The following is a 15999-nucleotide window of genomic DNA, read 5'->3' as shown; positions in this document are numbered from 1 at the left end:
TGGACACATACACAATCCATGTCTCAAGGCATTAAAAAAAAATCATTATTTAACCTGTTTCCTCCCCTTCACGTACACTGATTGAAGTGGATTTAACAAGTGGCATCAAACCTTTCACCTGGGTTCACCTGCTCAGTCTGTCATGGAAGGAGCAAGTGTTCATAATGTTAGGTACACTGTATGTAGATGCAGTTTGTCGATGAGCAATAGGCATATAATAAATCAAGTAGCATGCATGGATAGAATAACAATAAATGCTTATTTATTGAATTCTAAAAATACATTTAAGAATACATTCAACATAGAAAACAATTTCCCATATTTTCTCACTAACATTATTTTGTAGCAAAATTGTATTTTTTTTTCTACTAACCAACTGGAAGATAAACCCCGATTGTGCTTTTATAATGTTCATAAAGAAACACTTAGTGTCAAATTAACCAGCCATATAAAGAGAGCATATGTAAACAATATTTTTCTGAGAGTATTAGTTTAAACTGAGTTGCGATGACAGATCAATGTCTATTGACAGATGCTGGTCTATACAGAGTGTAATGCTTTAAAATGACAAAAGGAACAAAAATAAGAGAATAAGAATAACAGTGACTTACACATTAACTCTAAAATCTAACACTACTTGAAAAAAAAAGGAAAACCTACAGTATCTTAGTGTCTGAGTGGTCTGCAGCTAAAATAGTACTAGAATAGGATATTCAAGACAGATTTAAGAAAGCTGGCCACCTAGCAAAGAAACACCGATATCCCACACCTCGACCTCACCCACAGATGCCCAAACACTCACACATACAGGTACGCAAGTAACTAGAACTTAACCAGCCTTAGAGAACATTTTCTGAAGAATCAGATGCATTCTCAGTTAGCACTATACACTTGAGCTAACTTGATTCTATTTTAAACATGACGCTGAAGACATGAACCAGAAATGCTGGGGATTGAATATCCTATATTAGAATGTGTTGCAAACCTTATTCTTAGGAGAATGAATGCACAGTGCAATCAAACCCACATTGCAGTATTTACACTCCTATGCAAACATACCTTTTCTTACTTTCTATAAATTCACAGAAATGTTTGCGTTAGCTTACAAGTGCTCGCCAATGGCTTCTTCATCAAATGTATTGCAAGTAAATAAAATAATCTCAAAACCTAGTTAAATACAATGTTATCGTTCTAAAATAAACAAGTAATGACCGTTAATATTAATATAAAATCATAAAACAAGACATATCATGAGAGAACAGAGGGATGCTTGACTACCGCCTCCTTCCACGTCCTCGTCCCCTCCCTCTTCCCCGTTTGGGGGTTGTTGTGACCTTAGTTGAAGCCTTCTCCGTTTCCTCTGTATCATCCACTGTTATCTGTTCTCCCTCCCCTGAATCCAGCTCCTCCTCCACTTTAACCAGAATGGTGTCTTCCGGAAATGGGACGTCCTCCTCCCCTTCCACTTTGTCCTCCTCCACAACTCTCTCCTCGGTCTCGTGTTGTTTTTCCATTTGGACCACCTCCTCTTCTGCCTCCTGGACACCTGTGCAGGTAGAACCAGTAGCATTGCTGGTATTGTTGTTCTGTTGTTGCTCTATGGCCTCCTCTAGTCGGAGGCGGTACTGCTCAGCCTCCTGCTCCTTCTGTAGGAGCTGTGTGCGGTACTCCTGGGCCTTCCGGTTGGCCTCCTGCAACTGCTTCTGGAGCTGCTCCCGACTGCTGTCCCCCGACTTCGCTTTCTGAGAACAATGGACACACACAGTAAGAGGAGAGAAACTATTTCAGAATATTATGCAAAGCCACAAAAATGGGGACCTTTGCTGACCTTGTCTTTGGGTCTGGTTAGGATGGCTGCAGGCTCTATTCTCCTCTTGCGTGCAGGAGAGGGATAAGGCTCCTGTTCCACAACCTCCTCTGTGATCTGACCAGCCGGGACTGCCACCACTACAGAAACAAAACACAAACTCATGAATGCATTCATTGTAATGTCTTGAAAAAGGCTGACATGAGCACAAGTAAAATCTATATAAACATACACTCATTGGCAGTTTATTAGGTACACATATTTAGTACCGGGTTGACACCCCTCTGCCTCCAGAACAGTCTGAATTCTTCAGGGCATGGATTCTACTAAGTTGTGGCGTTCAAATGTTGCTCAATTGGTATCAAGCTATCAATAAGCTTTTTCTTGTTTTTAAGCTGATAGGAGTGGAACCCGGTGTGGTTAGCTTGCACGATTCTTGCCATTCTCCTTCGACCTCTCTCATCAACAAGTTTTTTTCCACAGGACTGCAGCTAACTGGATGTTTTGTTTGTTGCACTATTCTCTGTAAACCCTAGATACTGTCATGCGTGAAAAGCACAGGAAAAGCCATTTCTGAAATACTGGAACTGGTGAGCCTGGCACCGACAATCATACCATGCTCAAAGTAGCATAGGTCACTCATTTTACCCATTCTAACAGTCAATCAAACAGTAACTGAATGCCCCGATGCCTGTCGACCTGCTTTTCATAGCAAGTTACAGCGACCTGACTTACTGTTTGTAGGAGCGAACCATTTTCGTGAACGGGTGATATGCCTAATAAACTGGCCACTGAGTGTATATATATATAGATGTGGTTTCCTACTTACTTTGCTGCCCCTGCATAGTGACAAAAAACTGCTGCCCAAGTCCCGCTGGCTGCAAGTTGCCGTGTTGGTCCGTCACTATGGTGATGACCCTCTGACCTCCATCGCCCACTACATGCTGAATGGCCGAATCCACAGAATCTGCAGCGATTGCATCCTCAGATTTGCCTGTGGGAAAGATAGAGTTACTTACCATTGCAGTCTAAGAACTATAATACAGATCTGAGTTAACCCTAACGCCCAGAGTTATCATTTTATAGACTATGATATAGTTCAAAGTACTATTAATTGTAACATGAGTAGCTCAGAATAATTTGTAGTGTTATCCTCATGGTTATGCATAGACATCACTTACCTGCATTTTTACCCATGGGACCTGAGGCTTCTGCCAGGGCTGCCAGTGTTGCCAGGACTGAGGTGGTAGAGACAGATTCTCCTGGAATAATAAGACAATGAAAAACCTCAATCAAGTCATCCCATTTAAAAGTGTCTTGGGTGACGTCAGGTGGTAACTAAGGTTCCCCATTTATATAAATGATAAAATGTCAGCGAGTTATATTTGATATACCTCTAGTTAATTTGTACCCAACTTACTGTAACCTGTGCTCCAGTTGCCCATACCTGACTTGGCGGTGGTGTTGACGAGGTCAGAGAGGTTCACGACCCCAGCAGAGGAGATGATGAACTGGGGCTCGGGGTTCATGTTCACTTGGTTCTGCATACCATCCTGTGTACATACACAAAACACACCTTGAAGGTGTTATCTAACACAAAAACACAGATACAGTTCCTCCCACATACTGGGAAACAGTTTAACCTTCAGGGCCTCAACACGTGTTACATAAACCAGTGATAAGAACACATACTTGCACGTGTTTAGATAAAAAATTATAATAATCTGTGTTCACTTCCCTTCTTATACAGACATAAGGGCATTTTTGTGAAAACAAATGATCAGAGCCATATAAAAACACCACACACAGTCCCTTCACCTGTAACAGTATCATGAGCTCAGTGTTGCTGGTATCCATGGCGATGTCAAAGGGCGTCTTGTCAAACTTGCTGAGGGAGTGGACGTCTGCTCCATATTTGAGCAGCAGCTCTGCCACCTCTCTGTGACCGTGCTGGGCCGCCCAATGCAGGGCTGTCATCTTCAGCATGTCCTTAGCGTTGATGTCCGCTCCGCTCTGCTAGGGAGCACAGCACGCCCCCCCCAGTGGTGGGAAAGAGATAGGAAGGTGAGACGGGTAGCCTAGATTCCAAAATGTGGGTGGTGAACAGTCAACATGAAAAAAATAACATTTGTTTGTCAGTCACTTTAATAAAAATATAACGATTATGCTTTTCATATAAACAGCTGAATACTGTCAGCTTTACATTTGGTTGCCCTTACACTGACTAGCAGCTCCACTATATTAGAGTGGCCCTCTGTGGCCGCCATGTGGAGGGGGGTCCTGTCCACTTTGGTTCGGGCATCCCTGCTAACGCCTGCTCGGAGAAGCACCTCAGCCGTGGAGTGGTGTCCATACTGAGCAGCTAGATGGAGCGGGGAAGTCCCCAGCTAGAACACACGGTTTGGTTTATGAGGACGCAGTCCCTACAACACTGTGTCTGGATTGTGTGAAAGAAGCCAGCACTGCAACATAGGTAGATAGGTAGATTTGTGATGTACCGCAAGAGATCTGAGGAACAATATCTCTGTGTTAGGCTACATGCGGTGTGAAATCATAAATTGTGTAGATGGGAGTATCCCTACAGTGAGACCCTTACCCAATCAGTGGTGAAGGGAGCTCCATTGACCATGAGGGTCCTGACATCATCATCCAGCCCTGCCCGTGCAGCCTCCAGCAGCCGCTTTCCCAGGTCCACCAGTGACATCTACTGGGAGAGAGAAAGAGTGCTTTTGCATAAGAATGTCAAAACAATAAGACAAACCCCTTGAGTGAATAGAAGCCAGGCACTGCTAAAAAAAGTCTATAGAGAAAGGTTTTTGCTGCCAAAATAGAATTGTTTATGCTCTGCGAAACATGTTGCATCAATGTGTGTTATTGGTGTAATGTTGATGGTTGTATTGAAGGAAAAATTGCAGTACTAGGAAATATTCCGTTTGTGTAAATTTGAAGCAATCGTAGTCAGAACACATGTGAAATTGTCGCAGCAATAAGAGCTAACTTGGCAAAAGTGAAATGATTTATTTAGCTAAAATAGTGTCAAATCACAGGCTAGATGAAGAAACACTGACTGAATTATCGCACAGTTCAATTAGCTGGACTTGAACTTTTCTCGTTAGCTAGTAATACGTATAATAATGTAACAATCAACAATATAAGCTTTGATACTTGGTTGGTGGTATGTTCCGGTGGAAGTCGAATATGAAACTACGGATGGCAAAGTGGGCACCAAATCTGTCTACTTCCACATCCGCACTATTATTGCTAGCTAGTTACTAGCATTCAGAACTGAAGATGGCTTTGATTTTCACAAAACTTCAAAGAGCATATCCCCGACACATAATCAATAACATCTTAATAGTATTTCGCGTTGGCGTTTTGGGTATTTAGCTACAGTGTAAGATAGCTAATAATGTTAATGGCTTAGTTTTAAAAGTAGCTAGCTATCTAACGTTAAGCTATATTTGCAGAGTTTTTTAAATTTTTTACACGGTTTGTTGATATTTAGCTACAGCTAACAATGGATTAGGTTTTCAAGTGTTGCTTACCTTAGCTAGTCGTTCGCTAAAAGTGCAACTCTTCTAATTTATGCCGCCGAATGTGTTTATTACACTTTCGTAACTTCTACACAGCTAAACAAACATAATATTTATATTTTTTGCAGAATCAAATATGGCGGCCAGGCACACCGGACGTGGTAATAGTATGTAGTGTGCAGCAAAAAAATGTTCCACAAATGTTCCCACGCTCAAACATGATAAGAGACACGAGTATATCTTATGTCAAGTGATACTAATATGTAATGTAGTTATTGCCCAACCAAAGACACTGAATATAGCTAGATGTTTCAAATTCAAACCTCTGGTGAAACAACTAGTCTGATCTAATATAGTGAACTACATTTCCCATAAACATTTGCGCACTGGAACATTCCTTCTGGCGTCACGTCCCTTAGCATCCATCGTTTCCTGTTGAAGTGTAAATGGAGACATGACACAGTTGTTTGGGAATTAGAAGAAACAATATAGTATAAATCCACTGAATTCAAAACTGCTGAAGTGATATTTAAATAGTCACTTGAACTCAGGCTCGGTGCAGTCGCTGGCAGCGATGGAGGCGGTCCCCCGTATGCCAATGATCTGGCTGGATCTGAAAGAGGCAGGGGAGTTTGAGTTCAGCCCGTCCGTGAGGCAGGTGAGATGGGTGAGGGAGTGGGATAACCGGGCACTGTCGGGTGGTTGAGATCGGAAGTCAAGCAGGCGAGGATTAAGATAATCATACGTATCGAGCACATCTAGACTGTTATTAGCCTGACGCATCAAGTAAAGGTAGTTAGCTAGCTATAGTATCGGGTTAGCTGTGTCAGCCATGACAATCGCCTTTGTTACCAGTTAGCTAGCTAAGTTGATAATTAGTTAGCTATTTATGTCAACATGTAGTTTATGTGCAGATACCCCAGTCACAACAAATAAATAGTCTTTAAAATAATGTCATTGTCACATGCACCCTGAACCAGTTTGCTTTGATATAGAGACAAGTCTGGCAGGTTGGAATCCTGTATGTTCACACCCCTGTCAGTTGTCATTAAAGGGGGGGGGGGGGGGGGGGGGGATAGCCAAGACATTCAGAAATTAGTGCTGGAATGAGTTCAAATTAGAGAACAGCAGAGTAACGTTAGGTGAAGGGTCATAGTAGAGCCAGGGAAAACTGCCCTAGTCATCATAACATATGTCTGAGGAAATTCTCCCTCACAATATGTATTGAGAAATATTGCAAAGTAACACACCCACCACAATTACGTTTTATGCCTTACTATCCAATCTCCTTTCTTCCATCTCCGCCTCGCGCGCCAGATATTACTAGAGGACTTTTGCCCTCTTTGGTCCTTGTTTTTTGCTGCCTTTGTACCATATACATTTTCTAGCAACGTTTGTCAATGACATTCAATGACGGTTACGATATTATAGCAGCGACAGATTTTATCTGGAAATTAAATTAAGCATAACAGTCTATGGAAAAGTAATGGAAAGAAGGAGAAAGACAGCCCAGAGAATAATGGAGAGAGAATAAGAGTTCCATTGTTTAGGCTAGTGTAACAGATGTGAAATGGCTAGCTAGTTAGCGGGGTGCGCGCTAATAGTGTTTCAATCGGTGACGTCACTAGCTCAGACCTTTGAAGTAGTTGTTTCCCTTGCTGTGCAAGGGCCTCGGATTTTGTGGAGCGATGGGTAACGATGCTTCGTGGGAGGAAGTTGTTGATGTGTGCAGAGGGTCCCTGGCTCAAGCCCAGGTAGGGGCGAGGAGAGGGATGGGAGCTATACTGTTACACTAGCAGTGCACCTCGAGTACAATACATATAGACAACCATGTGTGATTTATTTGGCTACGGCTGACAAATATATTTTGTTGAAGACGGATATTATGTTGGAGGCATTTGTGTGCGTGGCTTGTAATAAGGACAAATAATGGTCTTGTTTACCTCCAGACTGTGGCTCCAGTGAGTCTGACTATAAGTAGCTCCTTATTAGAGAGGCTCATCACTGACTGGAGAATACTTACCACAGCAGGGCATGATGGGATTGCTCCAGAGCCATTTGGAGGCCAACTCCTCCCAGTCCAGCCAACAGGGTCATAGACAACCGTGACAAGGGAATGTTGATAAGATTCGGTTCAATGTTAAAACAGATTGACCATGTATTTGTCATCCAGGTTAAAATTTAGCAGATTACATGTGATGCACTTACATTGCATTTGGAAAGTATTCAGACCCCTTGACTTTTTCCACGTTTTGTTAAGTTACAGCCTTATTCTAAAATGGATTATAGTGTTTTTTGTCACTCATTTGACACACAATACCCCAAAATTACAAAGCAAAAACAGGTTTAGATATTTTTGCAAATGTATGAAAACCCTTAAATATCACATTTCCATAAGTATTCAGACCCTTTACTCACTACTTTGTTGATGCACCTTTGGCAGTGATTACAGCCTCAGGTTTTCTTAGGTATGATGCTACAAGCTTGGCACACCTGTATTTGGGGAGTTTCTCTCATTCTTCTCTGCAGATTCAGGTCTCTCCAGAGATCTTCAATCGTGTTCAAGTCCAGGCTCTGGCTGGGCCAGTCAAGGAAATTGCACAGCCACTCCTGCGTTGTCTTGGCTGCGTGCCTAGGGTCGTTGTTCTGTTGGAAGGTGAACCTTTGCCCCCAGTCTCAGATCCTGAGTCTCAGACTTCTTCCATGTAAGAATTAAGGAAACAACTGTGTTCTTGGGGACCTTCAATGCTGCAGAAATGTTTTGGTACCCTTCCCCAGATCTCCGACTCGACACAATCTTGTCTCTGGGCTCTACGGACAATTCCTTTGACCTCATTGCTTGGTTTTTGCTCTAACATGCACTGTCAACTTTGGCACCTTTTATATAGACAGATGTGTGACTTTCGAAAATCATGTCCAATCACTTGAAATTAACACAGGGGGACTCCAATCAAGTTGTAGAAACATCTCAAGGATGATCAATGGAAACAGGATGCACCTGAGCTCAATTTCAAGTCTCATAGCAAAGAGTTTGAATACTTATGTAAATAAAGTGTTTGTTTTTATTTTGATAAATTAGCAAAAAATTCTAAACCTGTTTTTGCTTTGTCATTATGGGGTATTGTGTGTTGATTGAAAAAGTGTTTTATTTGATCAATTTTAGAATAAGGTTGTAATGTAACAAAATGTGGAAAAAGTTAAGGGGTTTGAATACGTTCCGAATGCACGCGCACACACACACACGTGTGTGTGTGTGTGCGCATTCGGAATTAATGAATGGATTTGACTATTTCAGCCACACCTGTTGCTGACAGGTGTATAAAATCGAGCACACAGCCATGCAATCTCCATAGCCTAACATTGGCAATAGAATGGCCTTACTGAAGAGCTCAGTGACTTTCAACGTCATAGGATGCCACCTTTCCAACAAGTAATTTCATCAAATGTCTGCCCTGCCCTGCCCTGGTCAACTGTAATTGCTGTTATGAAGGGAAAATGTCTAGGAGCAACAACGGCTCAGCCGCGAAGTGGTAGGCCACACAAGCTCACAGAATGGGACCGCCGAGTGCTGAAGCGTGTAAAAATCATCTGTTCTCGGTTGCATCACTCACTACCGAGTTCGAAACTGCCTCTGTAAGCAACGTCAGCACACGAATGCTCTTGTGGCTGAATGTAAGCAAGTCCCCGCAGCAATGTTACAACATCTAGTGGAAAGCCTTCCCATATGTGGAAGATGTTATAGCAGCAAAGGGGGGACCAACTCCATATTAATGCCCTTGATTTTGAAATTAGATGTTCGACGAGCAGGTTTCCACATACATTTGGTCATGTAGTCATGTCAATACTATTAAAATTTTGTCCACCACTTACCAGATTTGAATAACTGTACAATAATCCGTCTGACAAAATCAAAAAATGAATCAACTAAGACATCTTTCCAAAACTACACATCATTGATTATTAAACATGTATTTCTTAACAAAAATAGTTACCTACAGTACTGTGTGTATCATGGCGTTGGTCACCTTTGACATCAATGCAAATAGAAACCATTGTAGGGTAAATCCATTTAAATTCAATCACCTTTTGGTTTAAACAAAACACTTTCCATACATGTTTGTCCATGAAAGAAGTGGTCAGAAATGCCAAAACATTCAGAAGATAAAATTGCTCAAAGTTTACCCATTTGTCATACCCCACCATACCATGAGACAGCCATGTCTTCATCACTGGAAAATATAAACGGTTGAGTTTGATCAAATTTAAAAAGCTTACAAACGGGGTTGTCAAATTATTTCATAATTTCTAGATATGAAAACTGATTTGAACCTTTATTAACATAAATTATCTAAACGCTTAACCTCATATTTTTTTCCCTCATTCACATATGTTGTAGCTTAGACCCTACTTTACATCTGAGGTTTTTGTGTTTCCTGTTCCTCCCACCATCCTCCTCTGGCCTATAGGAGGACGGGCTCATTGTAATGGCTGGAATGGAATTTTTGGAACAGTGTCAAACATAAGGTTTCATATGTCTGATACTGTTCCAGTCATACCATTCCAGACATTACAATGAGCTCGTCCTCCTATACCTCCTCCCACCAGCCTCCACTGATATGCCTACCTGGTCCTTGTCTGTTGGCTTTTTTGCATATAGCTACATTTTTTAAAAATACAGTTCCTATTTCGACTCGCAAAACCATTCAAACGAAGTATTCGCATACCGTCACCATAATTTGAATGGATAAATAAAATAAATAAAGGTCTTTGTTGACTTACAGTGTGAGGTGAAGAAAATACGCCCAGCTGGGCACTTTCCTACGTTTGACATTAGCGAGAAGCAGGCCAGGTACTTCTATCGTAGGGTTTTCACCACTTCCAAAAGTTACGCCCCCATTCATTTTCAACTGGAACACACAGAGAAATGCGCAGGGGATTGTGAGAAGGTGAGTGGCGCGAACCCTGCTAGCGGAGCGATATAAAAAGTTCAGCTCTTCTCTACTTTATGCAAATTGCACGCTGCCACTGACCAATCAAGCGAGGAGCAGATATTTGCTTGATAATCTTTCATTCATTAAACGTAGTTCCGCCTGTCATTAGTTCCGAGCAAGCGCAACCAAAAAAGTTGTAGTGAAGCCAATCCTCGCTGCGTCTGGTTTTCCAATTATATTAACGATTTTGCTATGCAAACTATCCCTCTCAGCACTGCCTGGACTGCGCAAAAATGCAAATGCTTTCCGTTTGAGTTATATTAGGTTTTATTTTCATCGTTTGAGAGACAAAATCATAAGGTAAATGGCATGGAGGAGGATTGCAGAGATTGTTGATGTTATTCATGGAGGGTGAAGAGAGATTTACACAATAATGAGGGTGTGCTCTTAAACCTTGAAACTGTGATCAAAGCCACCATTTGTGAATGTGTTGAGTAAATGAAATTGTGAAATGTGCCCACTAAAGGATAGAAAACACCAGTAACACGCATTATAAGATTCTAAATGATCCACTAAGCATGACTTTTCCATGTAAAATGCTTCCAATTTGGATTATGGTATCTTAACATGATTCTCATATATTATAGTTTATGGCACTTTCATTATACTTGCGTCATGAAATTGATGATTATAGCTCACTTCCTGTAAAATACATAGGCGTACATGTACATGAATGGGTACTTTGGGTAAAGGAATTGGGGCATTGACTTGTAAATGTTGTTGTGCAAGTTTCTCTTTACCCACCATCAACACCAACATTTCTGCAATTGACCATCTGATTTAGTCTCTATTCTAAAATGATTCTCAGCAAATAAACAAGATAGAAGTACAACACTCCCCACACCACATTATTTTCCTTTTTTACATTTTTATTAGCCTACAAATTGCTAGCTCCTTATTTTCATGTACAGTACTGGACCTAGAATACAAGGGTTGGATTTGCACTAAACAATTTCAGGTCAGAAAAATAATGTAAATAATCTGGCTCATGGTTAGCCTCATATGCATTATCTGCTGGTATCACATTCAATTGGAGAACTCACAACTGGACAAAAAGTTCATGTTCATTTAAGAAAGCATCATAGAAACACAGATAAATTAGAGACAGATCCCGTTCACACCTTTATCGCAGAATTGTGATCTGTGATGAATGAACATTGGCACTACTGTGGTTCATCTTGAATAATGTTTTTATGTTAACAATTAAAACACGTTTAAACACTTCACTTCAATGAATCAACATGGAATGAATCAGAAAATAATTTCAAAAGTACAAACAATCTAACTTGTTTGTAAATGTTACACATCTTAGTAATTAGCCTATTATTACTAAAGCATAATTTCAGGTGTACAAAAAAGTCCATACCAGAGGTGGCCAAACTTGCTCCACTCTCTGATCTACAGGGTGAGCATGCTTCTATTCCAGCCCAGCAATAATACATGTTATTATCAACTCATTAGGTTTGGTAAGTTAAATCAGGTGTGTTTGTGCTGGGCTTGAACAGAAGCCTGCACACCCAGTAAGGATTGGATTACTACAGTTGTAATCAGGCCTTTATGGTAGAGTGGCAAGACGGAAGCCACTCCTCATTTAAAGGCACATGACAGCCTGCTTGGAGTTTGCCAAAAGGCACCTAAAGGACTCTCAGACCATGAGAAACAAGATTCTCTGGTCTGATGAAACCAAGATTGAACACTTTGGCCTGAATGCAAAGTGTCACTTCTGGAGGAAACCTGTCACCATCCCTACGTTGAAGCATGGTGGTGGCAGCATTGTGCTGTGGGGATGTTTTTCAGCAGCAGGGACAGGGAGACTAGTCAGGATCGAGGGAAAGATGAGCGGAGTACAGAGAGATCCTTGATGAAAACCTGCTCCAGAGCGCTCAGGACCTCAGACTGGGGCGAAGGTTAACCTTCCAACAGGACAACGACCCTAAGCATACAGCCAAGACAACACAGGAGTGGCTTCGGGACAAGTTTCTGAATGTCCTTGAGGGGCCCAGCCAGAGCCTGGACTTGAACCCTATCGAACATATCTGGAGAGACCTGAAAATAGCTGTGCAGCGATGCTCCCCATCCAACCTGACAGAGCTTGAGAGGATTTGCAGAGAAGAATGGGAAAAACTCCCCAAATACAGGTGTGCCAAGCTTGTAGCGTCATACCCAAGAAGACTCGAGTCTGTAATCACTGCCAAAGGTGCTTCAACAAAGTACTGTAAAGAGTCTGAATACTTATGTAAACATGATATTTCAGTTTTTTTATACATTTGCTACAATTTCAAAAAACCTGTTTTAGTTTTGTCATAATGCTGCATTGTGTGTAGGGTCTGAATACTTTCCAAATGCACTATATGTATGGAAGGTTTCAAATCAAAGGGGGTGGTGTCAAATAGTATTCAAATGGATTACCCTGTAGTCCCAGAAATCTTGCAGACACCATTAGATGCGTTGAACCCTTGACTGGTGTTATAGTGTATTTGGCAGAGTGAACAGGGCAGCTAGAGTGGAAAGTTGGAGGAATGGAGCAAGCGTGAATAGAGTTGGTCCTGAAAGTCACCAATGGCCTGAGTGTGACACTCAGACACAGGATGATCAAACAGACTTTCCCTAACTGACTCCTGGTTTGGTGCAGGTCAGCCACCGGATCTGTATGAGCATGTGTCCCAATCAACAATCATGATGATAATACAACATTGATAACAACAACCGTCATTATGATTGTTACAAAGATCCTCATCATCCCTGTCACAATCAAAACATTGACAGGAATTTTATCATTGATGCAATGAACAATTAGGCAGGGAAAATCAAGACACATGGACATTCAATCGGCTTAATCCATTTGGTCCACCGTCCCCTAACAACCATCTCCAGATATCTCCATCATTTCCTGTCGGCTGTGGGAACCTCCACATCCTGATCAGTTTGTGGGGCTGAAGGGGAGTCTCTCATCTCTCCGCTGTCAGAAGAACCAGGCTCGGATCCAGCCGTCACTGCTGCTCTTCTTCTCAACATCTACAGGAGAATACTGCAGTGTCTCTTGATGACCAAGTAAAACAAGAGACTAGATTTAGGCCGGGATTCTATTCATAGAGCAGCGCGCTGGGAAGCTGACAATGTGGCTTTTAAAGGCATTTGGCCAGACGTTCGCCAGATCTCATTCACTGTAAAAGCTGTGCATGTTGGCTCAATCGGGAATAACCTTTATGTCAAGCGTGCTATAACCAGAGGAGGCTGGTGGGAGGAGTTATAGGAGGACAGGCTCATTGTAATGGCTGTAATGGAATAAATGGAACGGTATCAAACACATAAAATATATGGAAACCACATATTGGACTCTGTTCCACTATTCCATTTCAGCCAATACAATGAGCCCTTCCTCCTATATCTCCTCCCACCAGCCTCCTCTGGCTATAACGTAGATCTAACGTGGATTGGAATGAATTCCGGCTTTAGGCCAACGAAGACCAACAAAAAATATAACACTGATTGTCTGGGAGATTTAGATTAATTTCCTTTGTCCACACAAATAGGCGCAGACCTAGTCTTTTTATTTATTGCTTGGATTATGGATTCATTATGAATGTTAGTGCTAAACTTGTGCTGGATCCCGCTGGAACAATGAGATGGTAGGGATGCAGGGCAGCATATTGAAGTTACTTAGGAACTGTGCACACTTTGGAGAGTTGTGTGGCCACTTGGAGACACCAGTTTGACCTCTCATTCAAACCCTTGTAATGATTTTGTTTTATATTGCATCAATCTCAAATATGCATTATTATTATGTTCCTGAATGTATCCAGAGTATTTCTAGATTTTGTTAACAAATCCTGTGAAAAGTACAGCAAATGTCAAATTCACTTAAAATCAACAGTGTAATGTTTGAATTCAGTCTTGTCAGGTGAAGTGGTGTGTCGTCACCTTCTGATAATGGCCTCATCTCCACCCTGAAACCTTTGATCCAAATGACAAATATGAACTTACTATAGTCTTTCTATCTGTTGCGATGTTGTGTCTTGTGTGAATTCCATTGATGATCTGTTGTAGCCTATGCACACATAGTATGTTCCACCTTTTATTATTGTAAAACCAATATGATTGGCAGCAACTGTGGGACAGCCTTTTATCTCAGACGTTGATGCAAAAAACAGTTTAACATGGTCTGACTGATTTGATAGTCAATTGGTTGCAAAAAGGTACCAGAAAAAAAAAGACGTTTTTTAGAATTTCCCCGACCCTTGCAGTAGAACAAACATGCTTTAAACTCTGGAATCGTCCAACAATTATGCCTAATAAAACCATCAACCATCTATGCAGGTACTATGTACTATAGGTTTTCTATATGAATGGTGTCTGGGTAAACATAGAATCACCATTGCTTGAATGCACTATAGTCAGACTCTCTCAGGCCATGAGCGATGTGGACAACTAAATATTTATGTACAAGCCTGCAGGGTTCTCCCCAGGATTCTTTTGACAATGTGAGGGCCATTCAGTTTGCTGTGCTTCTTATAGGCCTACATTTTCCTCTAATCAACTCTCTAGGCCTAATTGAATGTTCTAGTATTGGGACAACAAAGTTCCTCCAAATCTACAATACCAGTCAAAAGTTTGGACACACCTACTCATTCCAGGATTTTTCTTTATGTTTATTATTTTCTACATTGTAGAATAATACCGAAGACATCACAACTATAAAATAACACATGTGGAATCATGTAGTAACCAAAAAAGTGTTAAACAAATCTAAATATATTTCAGATTCTTCAAATTAGCCACCCTTTGCCTTGATGACAGCTTTGCACACTTGGCATTCTCTCGACCAGTTTCATGAGGTAGTCACCTAGAACGCTTTTCTAACAGTCTTAAAGGAGTTCCCACATATGCTGAGCACTTGTTGGCTGCTTGTCCTTCACTCTGCGGTCAAACTCATCCCAAACCATCTCAATTGGGTTGAGGTCTGGTGATTGTGGAGGCCAGGTCATCTGATGCAGCACTTCATCCCTTTCCTTGGTCAAATAGCCCTAACACAGCCTGGAGGTGTGTTTTGGTTCATTGCTCTGTTGAAAAACACTAAGTGCAAACCAGATGAGATGGCGTATAGCTTCAGAATGCTGTGGTAGCCATGTTGGTTAAGTGTGCCTTTTGCATTCTAAATAAATCACTGACAGTGTCACCATCAAAGCACCTCAACAGCACCTCCTCCATGCTTCACAGTGGGAGCCACACATGCGGAGATCATCCGTTCAAGAAGAAGTTTGTTGTGCTTCTTGTAGGCATACATTTTCCTCTAATCAACTCTCTAGGCCTACTCTGCATCTCACAAAGTCTCAAATCTCAAATTTGGACTCATCAGACTAAAGCACAGATTTCCACCGGTATAATGTCTATTGCTCGTGTTTCTTGGCCCAAGCAAGTCTCTTCTTCTTATTGATGTCCTTTAATAGTGGTTTCTTTGTGGCAATTTGACCACGAAGGCCTGATTTCATACAGTCTCCTCTGAACAGTTGATGTTGAGACGTGTCTGTTACTTGAACTCCGTGAAGCATTTATTTGGGCTGCAATTTCTGAGGCTGGTAACTCTAATGAACTTATCCTCTGCAGCAGAGCTAACTCTGGGTCTTCCTTTCCTGTGGCGGTCCTCATGAGAGCCAGTTTCATCATAGCC

At 41.5% G+C, this 15999-nt stretch overlaps 2 protein-coding genes across 9 annotated transcripts in view; one reads left to right on the top strand and one right to left on the bottom strand.

The window, feature by feature from the left end:
- Positions 1-236: 236 nt before the first annotated feature.
- LOC109908445 (GA-binding protein subunit beta-1) lies at positions 237-5781 on the bottom strand. 8 transcript variants are annotated; one of them, XM_020507091.2, is made up of 9 exons: positions 5353-5781; positions 4404-4514; positions 4027-4194; positions 3626-3820; positions 3228-3360; positions 2989-3069; positions 2637-2801; positions 1829-1947; positions 237-1742 (listed from the first exon to the last, which is right to left on the bottom strand). In XM_020507091.2, exons 2-9 carry the CDS (start codon positions 4509-4511, stop codon positions 1275-1277), a joined length of 1437 nt encoding a protein of 478 aa, XP_020362680.1. In that variant the 5' UTR covers positions 4512-4514; positions 5353-5781; the 3' UTR covers positions 237-1274. The 8 variants fall into 8 exon arrangements, with proteins under 8 accessions (XP_020362680.1, XP_020362673.1, XP_031645241.1 ...); XM_020507084.2 differs by having other exon boundaries at positions 4404-4511; XM_031789381.1 differs by having other exon boundaries at positions 3255-3360; positions 5353-5511.
- Positions 5775-15999, top strand: part of LOC116353497 (tyrosine-protein phosphatase non-receptor type 23-like) — a 27761-nt gene continuing 17536 nt past the window's right edge. Inside the window, exon 1 of the mRNA XM_031789345.1 lies at positions 5775-5998. Coding sequence (XP_031645205.1) covers positions 5915-5998 — 84 coding nt within the window. The 5' untranslated portion in view covers positions 5775-5914. The remainder of the gene's footprint in view (positions 5999-15999) is intronic.

This window comes from Oncorhynchus kisutch, linkage group LG2 (assembly GCF_002021735.2).
Source record: "Oncorhynchus kisutch isolate 150728-3 linkage group LG2, Okis_V2, whole genome shotgun sequence".
Lineage (NCBI taxonomy): Eukaryota > Metazoa > Chordata > Actinopteri > Salmoniformes > Salmonidae > Oncorhynchus > Oncorhynchus kisutch.
This window is presented reverse-complemented; position numbering and strand designations above follow the sequence as displayed.

Bases quoted from the DNA above. Each gene is read 5' to 3' on its own strand.
- LOC109908445 (XM_020507091.2), bottom strand. From the start codon at position 4,511: ATGTCACTGGTGGACCTGGGAAAGCGGCTGCTGGAGGCTGCACGGGCA. The intron at 3,070-3,227 runs GTAAGTTGGGTA...TTATTATTCCAG, and splicing joins CAACTGGAGCACAGGTTACA to GAGAATCTGTCTCTACCACC. The intron at 1,743-1,828 runs GTCAGCAAAGGT...CATTGTTCTCAG, and splicing joins TAACCAGACCCAAAGACAAG to AAAGCGAAGTCGGGGGACAG.